Genomic DNA, 21045 nt, shown 5'->3' on the forward strand with positions numbered 1-21045 from the left:
CAAAATGGTCTCTGAACAAAATTATTTTAAAATTGTTTATCAACATTCTCAAGACGTAATATACAGTGGTCTGAATTACTAATCGGAACTGTTACATTAGTAGAGTGTACGAGAGTTGGATCATCCTCCCACCTCCGTGTCAGAGTGTTTTGCACAGCGCGCCAAGACGACAGAGGCCCCTCATTCGAATCCCGGAGTGAGCACGGATGTTCCTTGTGAGTGTCCCTTCATCAATATCACCATCACTTATATTCATATTCGCGATTAACCAAATGTGGCAGAAAAGCGAAGTAAAATATACCAAATCAATCATTAGTTGGATCATTCACAACAATGACGTCTACTTGTCACGGTATCCAGTGGCATGTGAAACGCAGTTCGATATAACTTTTTTTTTGTTTATAGATTCATTTTATGTTCAAATATAAAAGTGTGAGGTTTGATTTTATTTTGTGGATAAATTTGTATCCGAGCCAGACGTCGGGAGTTGGGAGACGGGTTTTTCCTGAGTGACAGCCGCGGCTTAGAACATGACAGATTTGCACCAACACGGAGAAAAGGAAGGATTACTCCCGTCGGGACCGGGCTAGAAGTCACAGCGGGTGGGCGAATCCATTTTTCACGGATGACCAGGAAAATCAGCTGGAGGCCAAGCCTGCAAGGATCGAGGACGCGCTGGTGACCGCATTTCAAGACAATGGACAGAGGTCATTTCCATCTCCTCGGAAACCGAAGAAAGCCACTTTAGCGTGCTTCTCAACGGACAAATTCGAAAGTGATATAAAAACAAGCGTACTACGATTCCAGGCACAGTTTTTACCCGGATTTCATAGAGAGAGCATCTCCGCGCTACACTCTCGCATGATTATTGTTTTGTGTCCGTGGACTTCGTTTTCTTACGTACCGTGAGCGAATTGCAGACAGAGAGTTACCAGTGTGCGCCTTATTTTGGTGAAGCATTACGCGGAGATTTGTTTTTGCCAAGCGTGGACTACATAATAATGGGCTGCTAATTGAGATAGAGAAGGGAGTCCGTCGACTTCCCTGACACCGCAACGATGCCTCGCCATCTTCCGATGAAGCCAGCCAGCCAACGCCAAAAACATCCAAGCCAAACACTGCCCAAAGCCCGAAGGACGTTTCCAGATCGACGTTCCAACCAAAGCCCGTTACCAGAGAGAGAGAGAGAGAGAAGGACGACTCCAGATCGACGTTCCAACCGAAGCCCGTTACCAGAGAGAGAGAGAGAGAGAGAGAGAGAGAGAGAGAGAGAGAGAGAGAGAGAGAGAGAGAGAGAGAGAGAGAAGGACGACTCCAGAACGACGTCCAATCGAAGCCCGTTACCAGAGAGAGATGATTGCAGATCGACGTCCAATTGATGCCCGACACTAGAGAGATTCCGGACTCGCGCGTGACCACGTACACCCGACGCTAGTGACAAGAGGAACGCCCGAAGTACTGAGGAGGTGCAAGTACACCATATCGTCGCAATCATCCTTCGTCGCGATCGACCTCGGAGAACAATTTCGCCCCAAAGGAACCGTGTGCAAGTCCCGCGTCCAGGAGAGATGAATGACCGCGCAATGTAGCAGAGTCCGGTAGAGTATTCTTCAGATGGTATATGTCCATGTAAACGTGCATTGTTAGTATCAACACCGTACTGTTAACGCCGAAGTCTTACTTATTTGCAAAGTGACTCAGGAACTCCGAACCTAACTTCCGTGTCTGGCAATTTTTTGGGCATTGTTATAAAAAAGGGTCATTTCATGTTCAGATGTTCTAATTTAATTGTCTGCATTCAGGGTTAGAAGCTCCATTTCATTACTTTAATATTTAGTGTAAATTGTCAAAGTTTGCTCCATTTTTGTGTAACCGACCGCCCCGTCGCGCCATTTAATTTGTCAATACTCGACTGATGAGTCATTTTTAATTGTGGAAAGCGTAATTTTATATTGCAAGGTCGTGCGCGTGAAGTAGTATTATTAGTTGCATAGTGGTTTTTGATGTAATTTTTGCTCGCGCCGACGAATGATTTGTGTATTCCGGCAGCTGGAGCCGATAAGTTTTGCATCACTCTGTAATGGTGTAGTTGTTCTCACTGGACGAGAAAGGCTTATGTGTATTACCCCCGTCCGAGAAACTTGTATAATGTCGTGCTTACGACTGGATGCATACGTTCCTTCGAACGAAAGATTTAACCACGCCGACCCAATTGTCTTAGATAACCGCTTTCCGAGGGCTGGCACATAAATTAATTTAAAAGAGCACAGGAGCTCGCAGACAAATACTCTAAATTCACATAAGGGTTTAAAACTAAAAAGGAATGATATGTTAATGAGATCCATGATTTGTATCTATACTTCACATGTAAAAACACCTCAGATGTGTTAAAGAGAGAGAGAGAGAGAGAGAGAGAGAGTGAATGAGTGAGAGATTGAGGAGGCTATGTAAACAGTTGTTGATTGCAATATTTTTTTGTTGTTACAATATATATTCACTTTTTACCGTTCGTCAGTGTTGTTATTTGACGTTTTTCAGGTATCGGATATTATGCTATTAGTGTGTTATGCATAATATCCGATACCTGAAAAACGTCAAATAACAACAGAATTCTAAATAGACGCCTATACTCGAAGGTCAGTGGCGAGTTAGAGGAAGAACAGTTTGGTTTCAGGAAAGGAAGAGGCACAAGGGATTTGACGCGAGTCTTCACTCAGCAATGTCTCCAATTCTGCATCTTCGAAAACTTTCTGTCTTCCACCACTATGCCGGTCTTCGACGTTAAAGTCACCGTTCTTGAAGCGTTGAAACCACTCACGACAGGTTCTCTGACTTATAGCGTCCTCACCATACGTAGTGGAGAGCATTCGATGAGCCTCAGCCGCAGTTTTCTTCATATTGAAACAAAAAAGTAGAACCTCCCGCAAATGGCGAGAATTTGGCTCGTACACTGACATTTTCAATCGCGAACAACTTCACGATGCACACACCACTCGACTAATGTTTGAATGGGGTTATCTTGACAGAGGTCCAAGCTAACTGCGTGACGTCTGCGATCTGCTTCTTTCGACCGCTACTTCCTGTTGTTGCCACCTGTCGGAGAACGGCGGAAGCAAAGTTGAACACCTTGTATTTTAAATATTCACTGACTGAGAGCAATGTAGTCTTCCCAATGTCCTACCTGTTTCCTACCCTCTTCGGAAATTCTAAGAGTTCCAAGAATTTCAAAAGTAGTCCAGCGACTCTTTTTGAGAACGGAAGAAGAACGCCTCATTTCTGACGGCTTTGGAGCTCAACAGCCTCCTTTGGATTCCAGCAGTGTATGTCACCGGTGTAAGAGCTGAAATCGCCAGGGATTTTCCCCTCAAGACGCCCCTGCTGCTGTTTTGTATTTTCGATAATCACAGCAATCAGAACGACCTATCTCCTTTTGGTCGTCTCCGCCCCTGTTCCTATTATCTACCATCAGTTGGGACCAGCAAAGCAGCAACGAAAATCCTACCCCACGTGACATCCCAGGATCGGAACATAGTCCAAAACATCAGAAGACATTTCATCTTACAGAGCAACCCCCCACACCCACCCCACGGTTCTACCCCCCTTAAGAAGAAACATGAGCATCTTTCCTGTACTTCTTCCCTCTTTTGCTCTGTCCTGCCAGGCAGCATATCTTCAAGACATATTTAAACTTTCCGGGTACAGTCAACGACCCAAATGTGTTGAGACCCCACCCCTGTGGATCTGCAACCTGCCAGGCCACCTTTGAACAGTTTCATCCTACCAGTGTCCATGTTTAGTGTTCCCCTTCCTGGAGTGGCTGAGGCGTCGCAACCCCTTGTCACCTTGCATACTGTATGCAACGGCATGGAACACCTTCCGTTCTCGTATGTAACCAACAACATTTTATTTCTATCCAGTGTCGGCATAAGATGTGTGCTGGAAATATGGAATGGCGTGTGTTTTGAACTTTCGGGGGCCTTTCATATCCCCCCCCCCAGCGATCGCCATCGGACAACGCATATTTTGGGGCTTGCAAATGATACTTGGAGTGGCTCTCCATGGACTACTCTTTGTTCGCCCGTCCCACTGCCAACGTGTTTTCATCTGCTGAACTGTATTCATGAACTTTCCACACCGCAATTCGAACCCGGTCCCCCACTGCAATTGTGATCGGTCCAGGACCGTGCATCTTCCGGAACAGTGCATCGTACCCCAGGACTCCGGAGTTCGCGTGTGTCCGGATTGCTCTGCCTTCTGACTTCGCATGTTGCGGAACGAGGAATCATATGTTTCCTGATATCCTAAACATAGTGTGCTACGAACGTCAATGACAAGTGAAAATTTATTCTTCAATTATATTCTTCTCTTCGTGTGGTTGTGGATAGCCAATACTGCGTGTGTTGTTTATTTTATTGGCTTCAGTGCATCCATTTCAAAGCCGCGCAGTCTAAGCGGAGATTGGTGTTTACCACGGTCTTTTCTCTTGCCTCTTGAACTGTCATCCTGACGAGGCGGAAGACCGCGAGCATACGGTCTCAAGGTTTCTCACGGCGTACGTTCGGCGCTTAGTTAGCACTAGTTCAGTTGCCATTACTTATCTCTTCGAGTTGTTATGCGAAACGCAGACGCCATTCGCATGTCTCGAGTTACGATACAATGTGTTGAACTTTCCGCTGACCCCGCGGACCTGCGAACAACATTTGCTATCACATGTTGATCAAACGTCAGCATTTCTCATTACGAAAGACTCTTCCAGCGTGTGGCTAATGAAAACAAAAGACTTCATTTCTGCAGTCAAGCTTTGAGCTTCAATTTTGTTCAATTCAATTTTTAGGTGAAGGATTTCCGATATTATTATTTTATTTTATGTAACTTTTTTTTTCATTTAATAAAATACATTTTAAATTTTGGTGAATGGCAGAAGGTTCAATTTAAACTTTTAATGATTACAATTTCAATTTTGGAAATTGTTTTGCAAAAGGGAGATCGTAGCATGTCCGTTCGGTTTCAGAAATATTGACCCTGGCAGACCTTGCCAGCTCCTGCTCAGAAATGTGTAGGATTAGCCTTTTACAGGAAATGGTAAGAACACTGGCCTTTGGCTAGAGGTGACGAGAGGCCAAGCGAAGGTTTAAATAGGTTCGCATGAGAGGGACACGAGGTCTTTTTACTTGGAATCATCGGAGAAGCAGGAGCTTTGGTCTGTTTTCTAAACCGATCAGGTTAAGCTATCCTACACCCTTATCTGCCATTCGCATTCCTCAGTTCAGTATAAAACCTAATCATGAGTCTATATTAATGTTAAGTTAGATATTTGTACCTGCCCGTTCAGGGCTGTCTCTACCATCAATAGGAATAATCGGGAGGGGCAAGTTACATTCCTATCTAAGATCCCCGCTTTCATTTTGGAACGCTACGAATGTTGGGATTGGCCAAAAGTTTAAGACAAGTTCTGGTGGGGGGAGAGGTTGACGTTTGAATATCTTCCAAGAAGGATAAGCCAATTACCTCAAATGTAAGAGACGAAATTAACCAGGAGGGTAAAACAGACTATGGTGACTTCTAATCAGGTCATACAGATGACATTCTGTCTTGACATAAACCGACCTCTGTGGCGGAGTGGTTAGCCCAGCAAGCTACGACTTGAGGGGTCCGAAGTTCGATTTCGGGCCTGAGCATGGGTGGAAGTGAATGAATGAATAATCTCAATTACACAGGGACAAGGGACAGAAACACAAACGCCACAATATACCCCAGGTGGTTAAGTTAACACACAACACTTTCAAAGCACTTCGTAAGCATAGTAAAGACCTCATAAAACAGAAATACACAGAATATGTAAACACAGTCACAAATGAACTCCTTACTAATCCGAAGAGATTCTGGACATTGATAAATTCACGGAGACAAACCAAACGCATCCCTTTGGAAGCAACACGTAATGGAATTTCAGGTGTTGGTAATGATAGAGCTGAACTATTCAATCAAACATTTCAAAACAATTTTGTTTCAAATTATGTTTTAGATCACCCGCCTATCAAATCTATCTGTTCTCACTCTCTTTCTACCGTCTTTACAGAACCAGGTGAAGTCTTGCACTTCCTTACCTCCTTTTCTTCTCACCGAGCATCTGGACCAGACAATATTCCTACTATTTTCCTTCAAAAAACAGCTCACTCACTTGCTACTCCTCTTGCAATGTTATACAATAGGTGCTTCTCTGAAGGCTGCTTTCCCACTCAATGGAAGAAAGCAAATATCATTCCTATTTTTAAATCTGGCAATGCAAACGATACTACATGTTACAGGCCCATTTCTCTCCTTTCCATACTTGCTATTGTCTGTGAAAACGTTCTAAAAAATAGACTTCTGAAATTCACATACCTTTACATTATCCCAGCACAACACGGCTTTCTTCCAAATTCTTCATGCCTTACCAATCTGTCTTCTATGCAATCCTATGCCATAAACGCAATTACTAATCGTAATCAGTTGGATGTTGTGTACTTTGATCTGTCCAAAGCTTTTGATTCAGTGGATCACCTTTATTTACTGCATAAATTAGCTAACAGATAACTGGAAACACGTTAAAAATAGTGAAAGACTATCTAAGAAATAGACAACAACGTGTTATACTTCCTGGAACTAATTCTAACTGGCTTCCTGTTATATTTGGTGTGCAGCAAGGAAGCGTTCTTGGCCCTCTGTAATTTGTATTGTATCTGGATGATCTCACAGACCTCTTTAATTCCCCCATCTCAAGCACAATTCTAATGTTCGCTGATGATTGCAAGATTATGAGAAAATAAAACAGCCATCAGACGTCCAACTTCTCCAAAATGACATAAATAGATTCTCTGAATGGTGCAAGCAATGGAAACTGACCACAAACCCGTCGAAATGCTCCTACATAACAATTTCATTGAAGCAAAACATTCTTGAAGGTAATTATACACTCACCGACATCACTCTAACAAAGGAAGCACAACACCGAGATCTAGGTATCCTCATAGATTCTAAACTAACTTTCGATAATCACATATCAACCATCACAAAAAAGGCAATGCGTATGTTAGGCTTACTTTACAGATTCGAAAAAATCCATAACCCGAAAGCACTTTCCAGTTACTTCAAAACTTTTGTGTCCCCCATTCTAGAATACTGTTCACCCATCTGGAACATGGCTGCCCCTTCTCATACCTCCAAGATCGAGCGTGTTCTCAGCTTTTTCCTCTCCATCGTTCGATATAGAGTGCCGGCCCTGAGACACCTACCTAAGAGAGATCTGCTTGTAAACTTAAACATAAATGCTACAGAATCACGCAGATACGTTGCAGATATGAAATTACTACATAAGATAATTAATGGAAACCTAAGGTGCAGCATCCCACTCCACAAACTCTCCCTCAGAGTGCCCAGACATAAAACACGGAGCAAGGAAACTTTCCACACTGCAACTCCAAGACTCTCACTCATTCAACGTTCACTATTCCATAGGCTACCAAATGAGTTCAATGTAATCTCAAACCAAACCGATATATTCAGTTCATATCCATCTTTCACCACCAACATAGAAAAAAATTGTATATAAGTAATGCTTTTGTAACACACATCTGTTTACCTTGGAACTGTCTCGACTTGTTTATGTTTATTTTTATATTTTGTTTATTTTAGTTTATTTTATCTTGTTTCGTGTGTTCATTTTAACACTAGTGTACTGTTTTACTGTTGTTTCTTTCCGGTTTAAAATGGCTTCTGCTGTACTGGAAATTCCAATAAATAAATAAAATAAAACTTAATATTGTTGTTTCATAAGACAGTAACGGAAGCATCAGAATATTGGACTAAATATGCATCATTATACAAAGATAAACGACCAAAGGAAATTATTGATTAGGCAGCACACAAAAATATCTAACATTCTAAACTTTAGAATTATGCACCTGCGGAATTATAAGAATACATTTTTTTTTCGCAAGAAAGAATTGACGAATTTCAACATACCTTGTCCAAAAGGGATGATGTGATCCTCCTTCTTGACTCTCCCGTTCTCATCCAGCAATCTCTCTGGTCTGAATTCTTCAGGGTCTCCCCAATATTCCTTATCCATATGCATTGCCGTGAGATTGGGAACAATTATCGTGTCCTGAAAAATAAATATTAGAAGCACATATTTTCTCTTGGATGCATATGCATGACCAATACATTTATGTTGAAGAGCTTCATTCTGTGCATGGATTTTTTCGGTCAAAACTGTTATAAGGTATTTTAGAGTTACAATGCAAAGCGCCTACTGTGGTAGGCTATGAGTAGACCTCGGTTTTTAGGTTTTGAACCCATTTTTTTTCCCTTTACAGGTATGTAAGAAATAATAAGTTATGTCAGCGTTTCGTTAAAAAACGCAACAGCCGATGAAGTTTTATAGTGCCTAAAAACTATTTTGCTTGTTAGAACCTATTTTAGGTTTATGCGCCTAAATCAAGCCTTTTTTTAGGTTTTTATATATTTTTAAAATATTTACAAGATGTTTATGTCACACAGTGGCATTTGCTTTGTTTGTCACGAAAAAATTCAATGACGAACGTGTTTGAAACGACCTCTCTGTCGATTTCCCTTCCTCCAAGTCCATGGTGATTTTTCAAAGCTCTAAACAAAGCAAAATGTCTGGTGCCACTGTTACCTGTACAATCCAAAGTGCTCTGATCTGTGCGGTCTTTCTCACTTTCGCTTCACTTCGGTGCTTTCTGGCATTCACGCCTTGCAAACTGACATTCCAGCATTGACGTTTGCACCACTGACTATGTTTTTGTTGAAGATTATTTTCAGCATATAAGATGATCCTCACACAAAAAATTACTGAGTTTGACTTTGGATAACCTGAAAGAAGATTTTTGCCTAACTATACGGCGAAGAGTGCATTTTATTAGCAAATTTCCAATCGTAAGGTCTGCCATCGCCATAGGGTTATGCAACGCACATAACTTTATGCAAGATAGTGCGTATTTCAGGATATAGGTGTCCCATTTTCAATGCCGGTGATTATACATAATAAGCATTTTTCAAGAATTTTAAACTATTTTAATTATTTTTTAACATACTTCAGGAAGCCTTGTTTCCATGATTATGAAAAAATATAAATATGCTTACCAAGGCAGTAATTTATTTTATTAAAAACATAAACTAAACGTAACGTTTCAACCTTCTAGCAAGGTCTTCATCAGACTCTTGATACAGAGTCTGATGAAGACCTTGCTAGAAGGTTGAAACGTTACGTTTAGTTTATGTTTTTAATAAAATAAATTACTGCCTTGGTCAGCATATTTATATTTTTTTATACTTCAGGATTTTTCGAACCTAACTTAAGATTTTTTAGGACCTATTTTAGGACTTTTAGAACCTATTTTAGGGTTTTTTGAACCTATTTTAGGAACCTAAAAGAACACTTTTTAGATCCTAAAAATCCGAAGTCTAGTTATGACGCAGATGACGCACAACATTTGATATTGAAAAGTGGGTATCAGTTCGTTATATCGGAGACACTTTAAAATCGGATATTTTGTGTTTCGTATGGTTCGTACTTACCAATTGTGTATTGTGGAACATATTTGAAGGTGCCATTAAGGTTTTCACACGATTAGAAACATATTTTACACTAAAATAAGCCATTTCTCGAAGTGTTAGGGAACGCACGTCATGCTGCTAGCCCCAAAAACCATTCACGCATAGCCCCAAAAACCATTTGGGATCGTACAACCATCCACGAATAACCCCAAAAACCATTCCCGGATGCGTATTTTCAAACCCTAAAGTGCTGCAGAACCAGAGGTATATAACGCTTTCTTATTGGCTGTGCGCACCGGAAGTGTTTATGTTTCGTGTCCATCGTTCCTTGCTTGTTCGTTTACAGAGTAGTATGTCTATGGTTTACAGGAAAAGTATTGAAAAATTACACTCGTTTTTATTTAGTAATAATGTTTGAAATCAAATTGTCTAAATAATGTTTTACTTTGTGATATAATGTTGAATATCTCTGAAAGAGCTTGCAATGTATGTGAAGTGATTTCAGGCATTACAGGAGTAATTTTATAACTTGAAATATGCTAAATAATGCAATTTTTGTACTGCACAACAAACTGTTGCAATGAGAAATTAGAAGCATAATATTGTTGAACAATATCAAGAATCTTTGGAAATCCAATTGAAAATACAATAAATTATACATATTAAGTTTACTGGGCAAACTACTTCATCATATATACCAGTGGCTTCATTGTGGTATTGTTTGCAATAAGTTGGAATACATAAATTTCTCGATAGTGGTAAGTAGTTACAATGTTTCTACTAATGTGACTTTAAATAGGAAAATCATTCACTTCAAGAAGAGTTCTGATTTCTGTCTTTCAAAATATTAATTTAAAAAATGTGCTAAAAATCTTCTTCAGTTTAAAGGGGTTTCTTATCTTGTTGGGATAGATCTCTGAAATCTACACTGTCAACTTGATCCCTGCCATCTAGCGTTACCTTGGAGGAACACTGCATTAACTTCCGGAATGACAGCAAATCACAAGCCGAATATCCCTGGAGGTTCTGCAGCACTATAGGGTTTGTAAATACGCTTCCCGGATAGCCCCACGGAAGATTAGGTTAGGTTCAGTTAGGTTAGGCAAACACACTTTAAAAAACGGCGTCGTTACGTTTTCGCTTAAATCGAAGCAACGGGAATTGATTTCCGGCTGAAATAGAGTGAAAGATGAAAGAAAATACCTCGAAGAACTTCGTCAATGCTATAGAAACTGATTTCCGTAAGTAGTTTCTCCTGTAAATTTGAAGAAAAGTGTCTCCGATATAACGAACTGTTACCAAAAAGTGTTACTACAGTTGACAGGTTCTTATGTCCACGAAATTTGTTCTTTCTAATTAGAATGGTTCCCGTGATATTGACCAATGGTTAGTCCACCCAGGGTCTCTACGATGGCGTGGTGCTAACGTTGTCGCCTTGTAATCGAGGAGTCTCGAGTCCCACTATAAACTGTAGGTGCAGTCTCGATTAACCTTACTGTACATAAAGTGGACATAGAACAAAAACTCACTCAACTCACTGAAAAACTCATAAATATCAAGTCCAGATATTACTTACCACAGAGGTGTAAATGAGACAAGGAAGAATTAGGTTCTATAGGCAAAAACTAAAATTTCCAGAAAGCAAGTAAAGGAAAAATATCTTCACAGCGCAATAATAATTGTTACTTATGAAAGAATGGATATTAATGTATACAGGGTGATCCAAAAGTGCGGAACGGGTCGAATAAAACCGAAATGCATGCTGTTATTGAAATTTTATATGTGTACATGTAGTTTGGGGATGGGGGAAAACCTACCTAACCGCTTTTGAAATATGGTCGCCATCTTGAAAGCTGCCATCTTGGATCGAGATCACTTTTTTAATGGGAACCTAGGCATGTGACACATGAAATTACACTGGAAAAAGCTCACATACACGATGGTAGCATTCATTTTTGCAAAATTTTATTCATGCTACAGGGTGTTAAAGAAGTGTTTGCAACGGTTTCTCTCATTGTTGCAGGTGCATTAAGAAATGAAGCTCACACAAGCGGAACGCGTGGAAATTATCCTGATGTGTGGGGAAAGAAGCTCGAAAGTCATCGCCGATGAGTTCAATCAGCGCCATCCAGAACGAACTACGATTGTTGACAGTACTGTGCGGAAACTAATCGCTACGTTCAGAGAGACTGGATCTCTTGCAAACAGGCCCATATCAGGTAGGCCTAAGGTAGCCACAGATGAAGCTACATCAACAGCTGTGTTGGCGGCAGTTACGTTGAGTCCGCAACGTAGTACCCGTAGTCATTCTGCTGTTACTAGTGTAAGTCGTGCTTCCATTATGAGGATTCTGAGAAGGCGCAAATGGCATCCATACGCGATCCAGTTGCTTCAACACCTGAGTGAGGACGATCCTGACCGCATGGTTGAATTTGCAGAAGAAATGCACCGTAAGGTGTTACAAGACCCTACCTTCCCTCACAAGATGCTGTTCAGTGATGAAGCAAACTTTTATCTCAATCGGGAGGTGAACAGACAAAACATGAGATACTGGTCTGAATCGAATCCTCATTGGGTGGATACATCTGGAACAGTCCTCCGTTCAAAGTGATAGTATGGTGTGGCATATGGGGAACCCGTGTGGTAGGACCTTTCTTCATTGACGGTACCCTCAATGCCGAGTTTGAACTTACTGGATACACAAGTGTTTCCATCTCTCATGATCGAGGATGGCAGTTTCCCTGAGTTCTTTCATCATGACGGCGCTCCCCCGCATTTTGGTCACAATGTTAGGGACTATCTGAACATCCAGTTTCCCAATCGGTGGATAGGTCGCAGGGGGTCTGTGGAATGGCCATCACGCTCGCCTTACCTGACCCCTCGATTTCTATCTGTGGGGCCACGTGCAATCACTGGTCTATTCCTTAAAAATTCGTCATATGGAACATTTGAAAAACAGAATTGTCGAGTGCTGTGCAAGAATCACACCAGACATCTTATCGAAAGTCCATCAGGAATGGGTGAATCGACTCAATATGACACTGGCCAACAATGGTGGACACATTGAGCATATCCTCTAACATCCTGCAACAATGAGACAAAACTTTGAAAACACTTCTTTAACACCCTGTAGCATGAACATGAATAAAGTTTTGCAAAAATGAATGCTACCATCGTGTTTATGAGCTTTTTCCAGTGTAATTTCATGTGTCAAATGCCTAGGTTCCCGTTTAAAAAAGTGATCTCGATCCAAGATGGCGGCTTTTAAGATGGCGACTATATTTCAAGAGCGGTTCGGTAGGTTTTCCCCAACCCCAAACTACATGTACACATATGAAATTTCAATAACCGCATGCATTTCGGTTTTATTCGGCTCGTTCCGTACTTTTGGACCACCCTGTAGAGTTTTTTTAACTACATGTACACTTATGAAATTTCAATAACTGCATCCATTTCGGTTTTATTCGGCTCGTTCCGTACTTTTGGACCACCCTGTTAGGTCTACATGGAATGATACTACCAGATCTGTGAGAAACTAGCCATTCCTTGCGTTACGATTACTATTAGCTTCAGTATGAACTTGGAAGTACCTTGGGAACAGTGTAACCGAAGAATTCAGTGTCTTCAGTTGCCCTGTGCAGCAACATCAGAGGCGCAACAGTGTTTCTTCTAGTGGCTTCCTGGATTGTGGCCTCCATGTAAGGCATTCTGCAGAAAAGATAAAAGACATATTGCAGACATTCTACACGTAATGTGTGTTTCAAACTTTCAATGGTGATGGTGTCCTAGATTCAGTTTATTGTTGGAACTCCACAATGAATCCCAGGGTATTTAAATTGGCAATAACTCAGAAACCCGGGCATTTTATGTGATTTTCGACAATCTGAAACAATTTATTTTTTTGGTTTTGCTATATGTGTGTTACACATCAAAATAAAAGCAATTTCTTTGCCTACACGATAAAAAATAAACAATTAGAATCTGTGTATTCTTGCGTGTGCTAGAGATGTTCAACATAGTTCTCGTTTTTCAAATAATAAAAAGTCCGTATTTCTAATACTAAACATATCTACCCTTAGTATGAAACACAGGCGGTGTGCAAGTAAATAATCCATTACAAGTATTATTACAAGTGTTCCATTTCTTTAAATATTTCAAGTAAACACATTGGTCAAGTGCATGAGCGAGTAGAATTGGAACGAGATGAAAGCAATAAATCATCATTTTAATTGACATTAATGGCTTTTTTATTCATTTTCGAGGGGTGACGCTATTGTTATTTAATCTAGCGCCACGTGTCGTGGGTGGAGGAGGGGTGACGCTATTGTTATTTAATCTAGTGCCACGTGTCGTGGGTGGAGGAGGAGATGAGGCATCGATGACTCATGCACACGTGTGAGTTTGAAATTAATGGTTTTCCATTAGTGCACAAAAGACACTATTATGTATTCCGTTTTTGACCTAAGCTAACACTATTGTTGTATTTTATTAATGCGTTTCTGCCGGATATGAGTCACAGATGATTTATACTGACGTTGGAGTTTGGAATTAATGGTTTCTCCATTAAGGTACAAAAGACACTATTATGGAGTTCGTTTTCGTACTATTCTAACACTATTGTTGTATTTTATTAATGCGTTTCTGCCGGATATGAGTCATGGGTGCTTTATACAGATGTGGGAACTTGGAATTAATGGTTTTTTCCATTAATGTACAAAAGACACTTCCGGCCATTTTGGCGTCGGTGGTGAGTAATATTTGGTATAATTAAGGATCCGGATTTACCCGTATTCAACCGGTGCCGCCGCGTTCGATCGGAGGTAGAAGATATTATAACACATGTTCGCTTTAAAGGCGAAGAAATTGAACGATGTATCCTATATGAAAACGAAGTATGCGAGCAGAATCCATGTTATTAATATTAACCTGTTACGGAAGAACCTGTTATGTGGTTGCATTCATCGGCACCCCCAAACCGCGCGCGTTCATGGACACGTGAGGGGAAAAAAGGTTCTCTATTGTTACGGCCCTCATCGCTTGGTCTTCTTCCGAAGTTGAATGGAAGTCAAGTGTCGCCAAATTTTTACACACGAGTATTGATTTTCTTTGAGGTTCCAATTTTATTTGGTGGAAGTAATCTACGCGGTATTTCTGCCGCCTTTTGTAACATTGCAAAGACTATTTAACCTAAGGCGTAACGAATTTGGCTGAACTAGGAACATTCACTTCCAGTATCTACAGGTTAAAGTGGATGCGATCCACTATTTGCTCTTATTTCTGGGTTGCGAACCACGGCCCATTTGATTATTGGGTTATAAACATCAGGATTCATGTAAAATTGACCAGATGTTTTTACTGTTAGAGACAATATTTCGCATTTTTTGTGTATTTTTACTCAGAAAACGCTATTTGAACGATTCAAGCAAGAGTTCGCATGGGAATTTAGACACACAAACTGTGTTTCTTCAACTTTAGCTGAAATTTAGGTTTATTTTTTCACTCTAATATCACAATTTCTTCTATTCAGGCAACATTTTTTTATTAAATTTTGGACTCACAAAGACATTTTTCAACTTTTAACTTGTTATTTTAAAAGTTTATTTCCATTTTTTACTCTAATATCACAATTTCTTCTATTCAGGCAACATTTTTTATTAAATTTTGGACTCACAAAGACATTTTTCAACTTTTAACTTGCTATTTTAAAAGTTTATTTCCATTTTTTACTCTAATATCACAATTTGATCTATTCTTGCAGAAGTGTTTATTGCAATTTTGACTTGCAAAGATAATTTTTTCAACTTCTTTTATTATTTTTTCTATTTACTGCCTTTTGTATCTTATATTTTTAATTCTTAACTTTGAGTTTTGTTCTTTATTTAAAAAAATTCTCTAATCACTAAGGAAGAAGTACTTTTAAGTAAAACTGTACCCACAAAGTTTATTATTACTATTATTATTAGTATTATTATTATTATTATTATTATTGTTTTTGTTTTGATGTAGTTGTTGAATCTTGTTGTTGTTGTTAGGGTTTATTGACTTCCACTACGCTATTTTTGGTTTGCTTCGTAGGAAAGTTTGTTTATTTTAGAGTTTCCTCGGTATTTTCTTACTGTTAGGGTAGGTAAAGTTTCCTAAATATATGAGTAGGGTTCCATATATTCTTGTTCTTGCATGTTTTTCATATGATGTGATCACAAAAACTCTCCAAGTGCTTTTACTGCATGTTTCCATTTTTATTGAGGCTTAGTGATTCCTAGAGCCACTTTATGCATGAGAGAAAGCTTGAAAATTTCGATCTCAGATAGCCGTCAACCTTATGTCAGAGTATTTTCGAGTATATTTTAGACTTATTATGGTGCAGTAGAATATCACGGCTTGCTTATTTTTTAAGTATGTTGCGCAGTTATTGTATTTTTGCTTTTGCTTTCTAGATAAACTGTATGAAATGTTTAATATTTGTACTTTTTTTTTTTGCACTTATAAGAGGCCAAACTTTTACTGTAACTAAAATTATTATGTCTCTAAGCACTGAAACCCCTTTACAAAGAGTACTATAACTGAATGTTTATTAATATTGTTTCTTTCATCCCTTAAATATAACTACTTAACAATATAATGACAAATCACAGGACAAGACGATGTTAGCAGATGACTACGTGGCTCTTAAGTCCACCTGCCAAACTTTTCTTACCATGCTATTTACCCTTATAGTCTTTTATTCGGGGTACGTTTCAAGTACTACTTGACTTTTTGAGTGTTTGATTAACACCAGGGGTTATTTGTATCTGTTATGCTGTATTATTTGAGGCTTCTTTTTTTATTCTACAATCACTATATGTCCCTGAGAACTAAATTTCCACTGACTGAAGCTTAAAGCTTAGGCTCTACAGCATGTTGAATGGTTAAGCACTGGTCAATATGAATTTTACAGAGGCTAGTAGGAGGCATAGGAACACACGCCAGAGCCTTATTAGCGTGCAAGAAGCATTTTCAGGGAGTACTACGAGGAAACGAAGTTGATTTTTTGAGGGCTTTACCAGTTACACAGCCAATATTTGCTATTTCAAGTAACTTACATGTACCAGAACATTTTACAGCCCAACACTAACTAGACTTCAATTTATACTTTATTAGGTGCTAAATGTAGCAAGAACACTGATTGTACATACTTTTGAGAATCCAACTATTTCAGGATTTTTTCTATGTAAGCATATTTTTATTGATTACTAACTTTAACAGACCAATCAGGAAGACGCCAAAATTCACTAAACTTAGTACTATAGTGTATGTGATTGCATGAAAAGTAGAAATTATAACATCCACAAGATTTCGCTTTTTTTTTGCTTTTGTGACTAATCGTGACGCTGAGGATGAATGGATGGCCAAAAATCTTAAGGACTGGATTTATTTTACCACTACAGACGCCTATGTAGAAACACTAGAGTACTGTTAGCTTTCAAAATTGAGGTTATACGGTACTGTTTTTTAAATATTTCGTATTTGGCACGCTTAACAAGTTACATTTATATCCATTTCAGGACAAATATTGCTAAAACTCTCAAATTTACTGGTACAACTTGATATTTCTGCTATCAGAGGAATTAACAACCCTATTTTACAAACAAATGGTATTGTTTACACTTTATTTACTTCAATCTGAGACTAATATTTTACAGTAATTGAATCATTCAGCCCTAGTCAATATTTTACTGCATCAGAAAGTTTGTTATTAATCTAATAAGTATCCTATTTTGTGCTATTCTAACGCAAACGTTGTTTAATTCACTGGTTATAATGCAAACTTTTGCACAAATTCGATATATTCACTACCTTCAAACCAAACAATTGTACTTATTTAGCGCATTTCATTTATATTTCTTGTAATTAACTTATGTTTCTTATAATTAACAATCTAAACTAATTACTTTGGCATGTTAAAAACCTTATTTTTTACTATTTCCTATTCTATCAGGTTCTATATTGCTGTTTTTATCAATTTATGTAAGACCACACTCTGGTAAATGCACATATATTCTCTTTTATACACACGCACATCACACACACACACACACATTTACACACTTATACGAACATACATCTGACGTTTTTCAATATTTTGCTATGAAGTTTGCATCCACGCTATTCAAACAAGGGCAGGCAATGTAGTATTTATGAGTATTAGTAATCCCAAAGTGGTGTTTTTGGTGTCCAAGTTCAGATGAGAGGCTGCTATGTGCCTTTTGCAGGGGATTGCATGTGAAGTGTATGCATATTGAGCATTATTGACTGTGTAGGCTTCCAAGTTTTGCTGTTATTTTCCTATAATTCTGTGAGACTGTAGAGAGTTCTCCCTTTTCAACCAGTTTTCTTTCATTGATTGGATACTTTTTGGGAACTTAGCAGTTTTTTATGTTATGAAGCAGATTGTTGTAGAATATTTTGCATGGTCTTTTGTGATATTGAGTGCCTGCTGTAACGGAAGTAAGTATCTTTCCTTCTTGTGTTGATGTTCTCGTGTAGGTTTCCTATTTTCGGTCAAGTTGCAGTAGGGAACATAGCAGTTTTTATGTTATGAAGCAGATTGTTGTAGAATATTTTGCATGGTCTTTTGTGATATTGAGTGGGTGCTGTAATGGTAGTAAGTATCTTTCCTTTTTGTGTTGATGTTCTTGTGTAGGTTTCCTATTTTCTGTCAAGTTGCAGTACTTAGAATAATCGCTACTGTCTTATTGATCTACGAAGCTCCTTTGAATAATCATTTGCATGTGACCCTATACTCCACGTTGTACTTTGTTCTGGGAGCTATCTTTTGAAGCCTTGGCATTCTGCTAGTACAGTATTATTATCGTAGAGGTAAATTAGTTCGTGAAAATATGTATTTTTCTGATTAACTATAGTCGCTTAGTTGTTCTAGCAGGTATAAGTAGTTACTGCTGATGTTGTTAATTTTCTATTCGCAGGGGCTATGTATGATGTAGCGTATTTGTGTTGGCTGTCCCTTTTATTCCTATGTTGTTGAGTTTCTCCATAAGCATGTCCTGTTTTACTCTATTCTATGCCTTGTTGCTGCTAGATATCTGAGGTATGTTGCTGGTTCATATCTGAGGTAGCTTGTTTGACTATCTATTATTTTTGCTATGGCTGTGGCTATTGATGTCCCTTTCTGAATTCCATGTTGGTTTCTGTTTATCCTTGTTGCTGCTTGTTATCTGAGTTAGGTTGTTTGACTTCAGGACTATCCTTTTTTAACTTTATTGTTGATTGCTGTTTTGTTTATTTCCTTATTTGTTTTTATTTGTCTACTGAATCTATTTGTTTTGTGTCTTGTAATATTATTTACTATAGTAACAAAATTATTTTCCTTCCATCCCACATTTATTATTCTGAGCAACAGAACTTCTCCTTCTTTCCTATATATTTGATTATTTCTGGTGTAAAGTACATTTTTTTCAAAGTGAATGTTTTAAAAGTACAATTTTTACAAAGTTAATGTTTTAAAAGTACATTTTTTCAAAGTTAATGTTTTAAAAATACTATTCTTTCAAAGTTAATAATTTAAGAGTACAATTCTTCTGCTATTTGAACTTTTGTACAATTTTGTTATTTTTGTTAAAATAAATATGTTAGTTGATATAAAATTACAGTAAATTTTCAGGAATTTATATATTAAATTTCAAAATAGTGTTATTTGCTAAAGATAGCGGACAAAATAAATTAAACTTTGACAAATACTGAACAAGAAATATACAAGTATGGTGATAAATATCAATTTTTAAAAATAATTTTGTTACTATAGTAAATAATATTACAAGACACAAAACAAATAGATTCAGTAGACAAATAAAAACAAATAAGGAAATAAACAAAACAGCAATCAACAATAAAGTTAAAAAAGGATAGTCCTGAAGTCAAACAACCTAACTCAGATAACAAGCAGCAACAAGGATAAACAGAAACCAACATGGAATTCAGAAAGGGACATCAATAGCCACAGCCATAGCAAAAATAATAGATAGTCAAACAAGCTACCTCAGATATGAACCAGCAACATACCTCAGATATCTAGCAGCAACAAGGCATAGAATAGAGTAAAACAGGACATGCTTATGGAGAAACTCAACAACATAGGAATAAAAGGGACAGCCAACACAAATACGCTACATCATACATAGCCCCTGCGAATAGAAAATTAACAACATCAGCAGTAACTACTTATACCTGCTAGAACAACTAAGCGACTATAGTTAATCAGAAAAATACATATTTTCACGAACTAATTTACCTCTACGATAATAATACTGTACTAGCAGAATGCCAAGGCTTCAAAAGATAGCTCCCAGAACAAAGTACAACGTGGAGTATAGGGTCACATGCAAATGATTATTCAAAGGAGCTTCGTAGATCAATAAGACAGTAGCGATTATTCTAAGTACTGCAACTTGACAGAAAATAGGAAACCTACACAAGAACATCAACACAAAAAGGAAAGATACTTACTACCATTACAGCACCCACTCAATATCACAAAAGACCATGCAAAATATTCTACAACAATCTGCTTCATAACATAAAAACTGCTATGTTCCCTACTGCAACTTGACCGAAAATAGGAAACCTACACGAGAACATCAACACAAGAAGGAAAGATACTTACTTCCGTTACAGCAGGCACTCAATATCACAAAAGACCATGCAAAATATTCTACAACAATCTGCTTCATAACATAAAAAACTGCTAAGTTCCCAAAAAGTATCCAATCAATGAAAGAAAACTGGTTGAAAAGGGAGAACTCTCTACAGTCTCACAGAATTATAGGAAAATAACAGCAAAACTTGGAAGCCTACACAGTCAATAATGCTCAATATGCATACACTTCACATGCAATCCCCTGCAAAAGGCACATAGCAGCCTCTCATCTGAACTTGGACACCAAAAACACCACTTTGGGATTACTAATACTCATAAATACTACATTGCCTGCCCTTGTTTGAATAGCGTGGATGCAAACTTCATAGCAAAATATTGAAAAACGTCAGATGTATGTTCGTATAAGTGTGTAAATGTGTGTGTGTGTGTGTGATGTGCGTGTGTATAAAAGAGAATATATGTGCATTTACCAGAGTGTGGTCTTACATAAATTGATAAAAACAGCAATATAGAACCTGATAGAATAGGAAATAGTAAAAAATAAGGTTTTTAACATGCCAAAGTAATTAGTTTAGATTGTTAATTATAAGAAACATAAGTTAATTACAAGAAATATAAATGAAATGCGCTAAATAAGTACAATTGTTTGGTTTGAAGGTAGTGAATATATCGAATTTGTGCAAAAGTTTGCATTATAACCAGTGAATTAAACAACGTTTGCGTTAGAATAGCACAAAATAGGATACTTATTAGATTAATAACAAACTTTCTGATGCAGTAAAATATTGACTAGGGCTGAATGATTCAATTACTGTAAAATATTAGTCTCA

The 21045-nt window shown here is 38.1% G+C and overlaps 1 protein-coding gene across 1 annotated transcript in view; it reads right to left on the reverse strand.

Annotated features, from left to right (window-relative positions):
* LOC145985397 (putative cytochrome P450 304a1) overlaps window positions 1–21045 on the reverse strand; it is a 50794-nt gene that overhangs the window by 4705 nt on the left and 25044 nt on the right. The window contains exons 6-7 of the mRNA XM_083119370.1: window positions 13152–13269; window positions 8005–8146 (exon numbers count right to left, since the gene is read on the reverse strand). Coding sequence (XP_082975496.1) covers window positions 8005–8146; window positions 13152–13269 — 260 coding nt within the window. The remainder of the gene's footprint in view (window positions 1–8004; window positions 8147–13151; window positions 13270–21045) is intronic.

Source organism: Lepisma saccharinum, chromosome 3, assembly GCF_977018435.1.
Source record: "Lepisma saccharinum chromosome 3, izLepSacc3.1, whole genome shotgun sequence".
Taxonomy (NCBI): Eukaryota; Metazoa; Arthropoda; class Insecta; order Zygentoma; family Lepismatidae; genus Lepisma; species Lepisma saccharinum.